Raw genomic sequence first — 9216 nt, forward strand, 5'->3', positions numbered from 1 at the left:
GAAAGCTTCTTTCCTTTGGGCCCTTCAGACAATAAGCAGTCAACCAACAACTGAATCAAACACATAATATATATGCTAGATCTCAGTCTTTATTTACATTACATCAAGAAGCTAGGACTTTATAAAGAGAGATACCTGCAATTGTTGCAGGTGCAGTCTCACTGGAAGTGAAGCTTTGGATTGTGGGTGTAGTTTGAACCTTGAATTTTGCTTTCTTTCAACATTTGGGGATAGTCAAAAATAGCAAACTGGGTTGTGTTGCCTGAAAGCTTTTAGAATAAGTGTTTCTGCTGGATGAAATTGAACTACAAATACATGTCAGTATGCTGAAATATGTATAGAATACTCTCAGAGCTGTTTTTTAAGTTGGGAGGCTATATAAATGTTATTAATCAATCAATCAATTAATTAATTAATTTCACCTAGGATTAATTAATTAATAAATTCCATCTTGGATAAATAAAAATGGCATAATTTAATTCGTTCACTTTTTTCTCATTTATATTAGTCCATTGGCCACAAGAATACTATATTCAAATACAATTTAGAAAATGTTGAAAAAAATCTGTGCCTTTGTATGTCTTATTTTGCACAATAGTAAATTTTTGTTTTAGTGAAAGGAAATAGACTAGAGCAGGAGTGTCAAACTGCCGGCCCGCGGGCCGGACGCGTCATCCCAAAACTGCGCCCACCCCATTGCCGGCAATGGAGAAAAAGTTCCGATACGTCGCGCGACATCACGTGACGTCGCGAGTTTGACATGCCTGGACTAGAGTTTTGCTAATTCTTTCGTTCTTTTTTGTTGTAACATTGCTTGAGTTGCTATTTATGGAATGTAAATATTAAGAAACATAATGTGAAGGAAAATAGACTGGTTGTAACTCCAGTCTTGCAAAAGTTCCCGTTTATTTTTATTGTATCAATCAAAATGCATTAATTGTTGCGACCACAGGTAATAACAACCTTGCCTGGATGAAAAAGAAAATGTTTGTTTTATTTATTTATTTGATCTCTGTAGTACACATCATAAAATATAAAAACAAATTAAAAACAAGTAATACAATACAAAAAAGTATGTATGGTAACTGAGTAGAGCTATTTCCATGGATGCTAATACAATTGAGAAATGAGACCTTAACACAATCAGGGCCCCTGGCCTGGGCTTCCAATCAAGTTTTCATGGCCCGACAGGACCCATAATGTGCTCAACCTACTGGACTGAATTGGACAGGTAGAAATGATTGGGAGAAGATGGTCCCTTAGGTAAGGGCTTTTCAACCTTTTCAGAGATTGTACCACTTTTAGGATATGGCAATATTCGAGTACCACCAGTCACCTAGCAGGTGGTACTTGATGCTTGATGCCACTCACTGGACACAGCTGGCTCGAGACAGCTGGGTCAGAATGGAACAAGTTGCACTGGCTAACTCGATGTGGGGACAATTCGGTGCCCCACAAACTCCTCACCTATCCAAACTGCTAGCAGCCAAGCGCATGCGCGCGTGCGCGCACACACACACATGCACACATGCACACCACATTCCAGGTTTGGGGACTTTTGTCCACAGAGGAAGGAGAGGGCCTTCTCTCCAAGCCCAGGCATGATTGCCAATTTGCTCGCTTAGATGTGGATACAGGTCTCTAAGCTTGAAATGTTTGTGTGTGTGTGTATAGCACGCTAAAGAGATGTTCTTTTCCCAATCTCAGACATCATTGGTGTTTCCCTGTTCGGTGCCCCCTTCCGGCAAAGCAGGAGGTGGAGGACGTTTGCATCCTCCACGTTTGCTTCAAGTCCAACTTCTATCTTGACAGATCTCTGGAGAGTTAGAGGAGGCGGCAGGGGAGCAGCGCTCCTGGTCCTATAAAGGGAGGCTGGCCCTTCTTGAAAGGGAATTCCCATTTCCAATTGTGCATGGTAAGGATGCTGGCTTGTTGGGGCAGCCTTCCCTCACACAGCTCCCCTGCCACCCCCTCCTCCTCTCCAGCGATTTTCAGGGGAGACAGAGATCTGGAGGGTAAGGTGCAGCCTCCATATTAGCCACATTTACCTCTCCAAGCCTTCCTCAATTAAATATACATAATATATAAATTAAAACACAGCCAAAAAGAAAACATAGTTAAATCACTAATTATAGCCCTTCACATATTTTCTGGAAAAACCATTTTTATTGATGTTAGGAAGGAAGAGCAAACCTTATTAAGGCATTCTTAACAGGAAGGGAATTGAAGACCCCCAAAGGTCTTGTTCTTTCTAATATGCCTTCCCTTTGAGCCTTTAGTTCTAATTATTTTATTATTATGTATGTAAGAAGAAGATCAAAGATCTCCATAGCTCAAGATACTCACCTTAAAATCAGAACCCGTAAAAAAATAGTTAATCCACAATATTGCCCTATGGAGAATGAAGATAATCTTTGGGCCCTGAGAGCATGCAGGTGTCCAGTCAGAATATTAGTGGCACACCTGTCAGCAATTGGAAGTGCATAAGTCCATGTGCTTCCCTTCCCTGTCTCACAACTCAATCCATACATCCTTTAATTTTCAGAAAAAATCATTTCTCATAAGCTCTTTAAAAAACCCACAAGGTATACTGTAATTAGTAGGAAATTCCAGAGTAAAGTTGGGCAGCCTTTGAGTGCCCCTTACAAGCTGCAAATCGGATGTAGTCTCGACTGCCGCCCCCTTCCTGGGCAAGGCGAGGCTGGAGTGCTAGGCCTTTAGTCAGGGCTGCTGGCATAGTGGCAGGGGGGGCAAGTCTTGCAAGTCTCGTCCCAGCTATGGTGAGGAGCAGCGACTGTGTCTGTGCCCAGGGGGCAAGGAGAAGGAACCGGAGGGGAGTGGTAGTTGGGCTGCCTTCTGGCCCGCTGGATTCTGGGTTTTCCTTTGCAAGCTGAGGTAAGCCGGCTCCTCTCTGTTTCCAGGGTGTTCCCGGGCCAAATGTAAACACCCCACGGGCATGTCTATCCCCTCCTCCTTTTCTCTTTGGTGTAGTTCAACTGATTCCTTTCCCCAGGCTGCGCACAGCTTTCAGAAGCGCCACTCAGCTGGAGCCTGGCGTGAATCCTGGGCACTCAGCAGAGCCCCGGCAACACCACGGCTCCAGCTGGCTCTCCCACAGGCCTGTGCTGCATTGCCACCGCTTCAGCTCATCCCCATGCTACACTTTTTTTACAGTGCTTTTCAACCCATCCTAAGCGTACCACCTGCCAGGTGCCGACGTACCACCAGTGGTACGTGTACCACCAGTTGGAAAGCCCTGCCTTAGGTAACTTGGCCCAAAGCCCAGACAGGCTTTAAGGGTGATAACCAGCACTTTGAATTGTATCTGGAAGCACACTGGCAGCGAATGCAGCTAACATAGCAGTGGTGTTACATGTAGTGAAATCCAACATCCTTTACTAACCATGAAGCTGCATCCTGCACCAGTTGAAGCTTCCAAATGCTCTTCAAGGGCAACCTCATGTACAGCACATTTCAATAATCCAGATGAGAGGTTATTTAAAATAGACTCTATTAAGAAAGCATATTTGTAGCTCAGGGTTGAAATAATAGGTCTTTGGTACTCTCTAAGCTTGGTTGTTTTCTTGCTGACTAGCACTGATGATGTTACCTAATTTGGGTAAAGAATTGAATACAAGAAAACAACCAAACTCAGAGAGCAACAAAGACCCGCCAAGGTAGACTCCATACAGACCTTTAGAATTTTTTTTTAAAAGACAGAAATTCCTAAATATATTGAATCTTCTTATCATCTGTCTCAGAATGCAAATATAATTTTCAGAAGGAATTGTTAGATATCCCATAGTTTTATGAAATAAATAAATGAGAACAATTTTTGAGAGGATGTGTGCACAGTTACATATTTTCTTTCTTTGGCAGGATTCCCGATTCAATGCTGAAGTGGACCAAATCACAGGCTATAAAACACAAAGCATCCTTTGTATGCCAATAAAGAACCATAGAGAAGAGGTAAATTTGAGCACCTTCTTTTTATTCCATTGTAACATTTCTACCTTTTGATTCTTTAAACTGTTTGTTCTTTTGCATGCCTTATTAAAAAGTTTATCTGCATATATTCCACCGAGTACCTTTGATCTGCTCCATAAAGTATGAAGAATTGGTATACAGCCAGTTTCTCCTTTCAGTGTTGTCATTTTCCAAATAGCATTAGCCATTTTTGGCAATGTCAGAGGGTCTGTATTTTCCTTCTGTAAATATACAAGCTTGTTTAATTCATCTTGCTTTTAGTTCAACAAATTTGGCATTCCAGTGTAGTTTTATATAAGTTACTGAGAAATCAGTAGACTATAAACCTCATACAATTAAAAAGGATTATTTTAGAATCTTCAGCATTCATTAGAAGCTAATATTCCCTAGTCAAACTGGTGACATAAACATATAGCATCATTGTCTTCAGTAGGGGTGGGAGGGTATCACATATACACAAACGCTTCCATGTGAACTAGAATCTTCCTTCACCAGGTTTGCAGCTCACATGGAATCAGCCCCAGAAAAAGCTAGGTTTGTGTTGTAAGCACAGAGATGGTCTTATCACCTACTTGACCAGCTTTATAGGCAAGTGGAGAGCTGTTCACTATTTCTGACCTGTTGGACTGAAGGCATAAAGATGACTTCTGGGCAAGTTTTGGTTCATTTGTAATACAATAGTTTCTGTAAACCATGATGACAGTATTTCTAATAAAGCTATAAACTAAGTACTGTTTTAAAATTGTTAAAACAGCAGCAAATCCTTTACTATAGAATTATTATTTATTAAATTTTACTTGCTGAAACTGGCCTGGGAATGTCTCGGGCACACAAATGATGTCTCGGGCACACAAATGGACTTTTCCTTCTTTATTTCCTTAGAGATTGGAATACAAGACTGAGACTTCCTGGGAAGTATTAGAGAAAGATACTCTAAAATAATAATATAATCACCTGGTGCTTTCTTGAGGCATGAAATTTCACCAGGCTGGGCAGTTTTGGTGAGGACTGTGGCTAGTCCATTAGCCAGGCAGTCTGGAAGGCTGAAACATCCTTCTCCAAAACCTGACACAATGCAATGTAATGTTACCAAATTGTTTAGTTCACACAAATTGCTTCATTAAAGTGAAACTTTGTTGCTTCATGCATGTCTGTTGCATTGCAGCAATTATTCCCTGAAATTGCAATGAAGTTGACCCAAACAATTCAAGATGGAAGTAAATTGTGTTCAATTCATTATCCTAGTGCAAAATAGGAAAGGTGCATCTGTGGGCAACTTCCATTATTTCTGCCAGGCTGGTTTTGTTTATTCACTTAGATCATGTAGCTCTTTTAAAAATGAGAAATATATTTGTTCTTTGCCCCAAAGGTACTTTTCAAAAGGCAACTGGACCTTTCACTTCTCCTCCAAGAAGCTTCTTCAGTTCTGACTGTCAAAACTGAAGAAGCTTCTTGGATGAAAAGTGAAACATCTTCAAAGAAAAACAAAGCCCAGTTGCTTTTTGGAAAAGCACTTTTGAGACAATGGTGACCTGGATGACTGAGAATCTCCATAGGTTTTTGTTCTTTGCTAAAAAACAAAGCTGCAACCTCGCTCATCATTTTTATTCTAATCATGTCTTTGGGACTTTCCCAGGCCATAAGCGATTTCAAGAAAATAAAACATGGGATTGGTTGCAATCTCATTTTGTTTGGAAAAGTGCCCGTATGCCAAAATTAAAAAAAAAAACTTGGCAATCATTAAAACTGGCCCCAAATCAACAAAAACAACTGAGTTGACCAGAATTGGGAATGTTGCCTGACTTCAAAACTCTAGGACAGGAGGTCCATGTTTTGTTCAGTCTATCCTTTATTCAGATAAGTGACTGAAACAAAACAAGAATATGTCAAGGTCTTCAGTCTGCAAGTCTATGTTTATGATAGTTTAAAGTTTATGATAGCTTAAAGTTCTGACTTTAACAGTCTTTGGTGTAGGGCAGTTTTTTCTTTCCTTTCCAATAATCCCAAAGCAATCAAAGTCTAATATATCTGAACCGTACTATGTTGGGGAACTGATTAATAGCAGATATCTAGCAGATGTCATCTTTTTAATTGGTGGAAAAACTGATGACATTTTTAGAGTGAAATATTTGAATAGTTTAAATTAATTACTCAGTTTGATATAGATTTGACAGTCAGATCATTTGCCTTCTTAAGTATAAGAAGAGTACATTCCTTTTTGTATATTTTTGAAAGGAAGCATTTTGGAAAGTTTTGTAGGGAAAGCTTTTTCTTTCCATCTGGCCTTTCAACTACTCTATTACCAGAAGGTTTTCATCATTCTAACCATAATAACTAACTGACATATTTCTGGAATGAGGCATGATTCCTAAATCAGCCCCTAAATTATAATATACTTTAGCTATCTTTTCTACTACTGCTACTATCATATAAGAAAACTCTAGTTCGTTGTCTCCATCATACCAGAAACAAAAAGCCTAGAAAATGTCCAGTATTATGAAGAATTAAAGGAAGTTGCTTCGGTGCAGGCTGTCACTAGTGCAATCCAAACATATGCCTTTCAGCAGTTGCTAATCAATGACAAGCATATTTTCACTGTCACACCTCCTTAACAAGTGATGCCTCAGTGGCTTGGCCATCTGGGTGCATGCAGTGCCAGCAACTCCATGTACTGTGCATTTGGTCATAACAAGTGCTGGAGGCAATAACCTTGTAGCGTATGGAGAACTATGTGTTTTAAAAACAAACAAAACTATGCCTATATTTTGTTTTTTGGTGAAGAGAAAAAACAAGAATGGTACACACTTTGAAGGAACAAGAATAAAAATGGAATATCTGCATCATACTTTTTTCCTCATGACTAGCATAATAATGCATAAAATAAACCTAAGCATGTGATGTCTAGCATGGCATTTTGTTATACAGTATATTATTGTAGTTCCTAAATACTGTCCTTCAAGGTGTTAATTTGAATTTTGGAAGTATTAATAAAACAGCTGGAAAATCTAAATATTTAATATTAAGGAATCATTTCAAAAAGATTATTTTTGAAATGCTAATTCTGTTAATTGTTGTGGACATTTATTTATTGCATTTTCTTTTACCCAAGCATGCCTGTTTATTCTTAATGTCAGATGAAGAACCCATCCATACTTTTAGTCTTTTTTTTTGTCCCAGTGCCTGTATTATGCTTTTGAGGGAGTTCCTTCAAACTTTTATTTTTATAAAATCATAATTAACAGTCTCTAGACAGCTTGTGCCCATTGGATCATTGCTTCAGAGATAATGTGTTATATAAACAAAGAAAAGAATGTCTATGGGTGGGCAAAAAAAGCAGTGGGAACCAGAGCTATTTCTAACTTCCTGCCAGCTTCCCAATTGAGTTTCCTTTGGAAAGCTGGCAGGGAGTATAAAAATTTTCCCTCCTTCCTTCCTTCCTTCCTTCCTTCCTTCCTTCCTTCCTTCCTTCCTTCCTTCCTTCCTTCCTTCCTTCCTTCCTTCCTTCCTTCCTTCCACCAGGAATAATGCACAAGAGCCATCCCCTCCCCTTCCATTCTTCCCTTCCCTTCCCTGGAGAAAGGTAAATTGCTGCTGCTGGGTTGGAAGGAGCCACGGATTGTGAGATTGGCTGGCAAACTGTCATGGAACTTCGAAAATGAAGATCATGTGACCGTAGCAGCCACTGCCAATGCACTGAAGTAGCCACAACTTCCCCAAATTTGATTTCCTAGGAGTTGAAAACATTGGGTCCTAGATTTTGGACATATTTTAAGTTAGCCCATACAAGGTGCCTTAGCCCCAAAATTGCTATCCTCTGATGCACCATTTCACTCAGTTTAAAATCATGACAACAAGAGTTTTAGTGTTATATAGATTCTTCTATTCTCCATATTGGAGAATAGCAGGTTAACTGGCATGACAGTCATAATGTTACAATTTAATGCCTCATTATCTATTTCTTTTGAATAAAGTGGAAATGTACTTATTATTATTACTATTATTATTATTATTATTATTATTATTATTATTATTATTATTATTATTATTATTTAATTAATTAATTATCTTTCCAAGAAAAATGAAAAGATGGCACTTTCTTTAGTACCAATGGTTTGGAATGCCCTCCATAAAAGATATTCGAATAGTTTCTTTTTGACTAACTATGAAGCAAGCTTAAAAAAAATATTCAGTTTCCACTGAACCTTACATGACTTTCACCTGTTTAAGTTAATTGTTTCTCTTGTCAGTTGCATTTTGTCAAATGTTATTGTGCCAGACCTTTTATTTAGGGTTGCCAGGTCTGCTTCCAAAAAATAGCGGACAAGCGGGGGGGGGGTGTTAAGTAGTAAAAAAGTAGACTGTACAGCTTTAGATTACGTACCATTTCATCATAAAGCTTTTGAATAAAAAAAATGTCCACTATTTTGTGAAAAAAAATAGTGAACATAATGTGAAAAAGTGGACTGTCCGCTCAAATAGTGGACACCTGGCAACCCTACTTTTATTGTGCTTCTCCCCCCCCCATTTTATTTTGAGAATCCTCCATGACCTTTTTTGGGGCTGAAGAACAATTAATTAAACATAATTTTATAAGTACAGTATATTTGTATCCCACCTGTTTTTCTTTTGAACATCTACAGAACATGCAGTTTCATTGAATATTGGCAGTAGCTTTGAAAACCTTTGGTATGGTGGGTACTCAGGAACTCACCAAGAATCAGAGAATGGGATATGTGAGCCTTATTCACTGGAACAGACAATTGTTCTTTGCTCAGTTTTGTAAGAAGAACTTACAAAAAGTTTAACTTACAAAAAGTTTAAAACATTTTAAGAACAGTAGAGAGGTTTCTGTGAGCAACATGGACTGTAGCATTGCCCGTTCTGCTGAATCAGTTTGAAACATGTCTCTTCATTTTGTATAAATGCCTTTATAGCTCTTTGTTCAGAACTTGCTTTTTCACAAAAGTCCAAACATTTATTTATCTTGTTTATTTTTCTTTGTTGAATCATACTTTAACCTGGCATGGATACAATGGAATATTAAAATATAGTATATAAACATAAACAAATCATGAAAATAATACTGATTTTGCAATTAAAGCAATTACTTTATTTTTTAATGTCTGACCACAGTGAGGAGAGTGTTTGATTATTATTTAGGAAACAGAAACAAAAAGAGGTGAGGTTAGAATGTGCTCCCTAGAGAGCAGACAAAATGAAGCTGACAAA

General features: G+C 38.5%; 1 protein-coding gene across 2 annotated transcripts in view; it reads left to right on the forward strand.

Moving 5' to 3' along the window:
• Positions 1-9216, forward strand: part of PDE5A (phosphodiesterase 5A) — a 77388-nt gene that overhangs the window by 17270 nt on the left and 50902 nt on the right. For both annotated transcript variants that reach the window (XM_015818577.1, XM_015818578.1), the window contains exon 3: positions 3880-3969. In XM_015818577.1, coding sequence (XP_015674063.1) covers positions 3880-3969 — 90 coding nt within the window. The remainder of the gene's footprint in view (positions 1-3879; positions 3970-9216) is intronic.

Source organism: Protobothrops mucrosquamatus, unplaced genomic scaffold (genome assembly GCF_001527695.2).
Source record: "Protobothrops mucrosquamatus isolate PMUCROS unplaced genomic scaffold, P.Mucros_1.0 scaffold766, whole genome shotgun sequence".
Lineage (NCBI taxonomy): Eukaryota > Metazoa > Chordata > Lepidosauria > Squamata > Viperidae > Protobothrops > Protobothrops mucrosquamatus.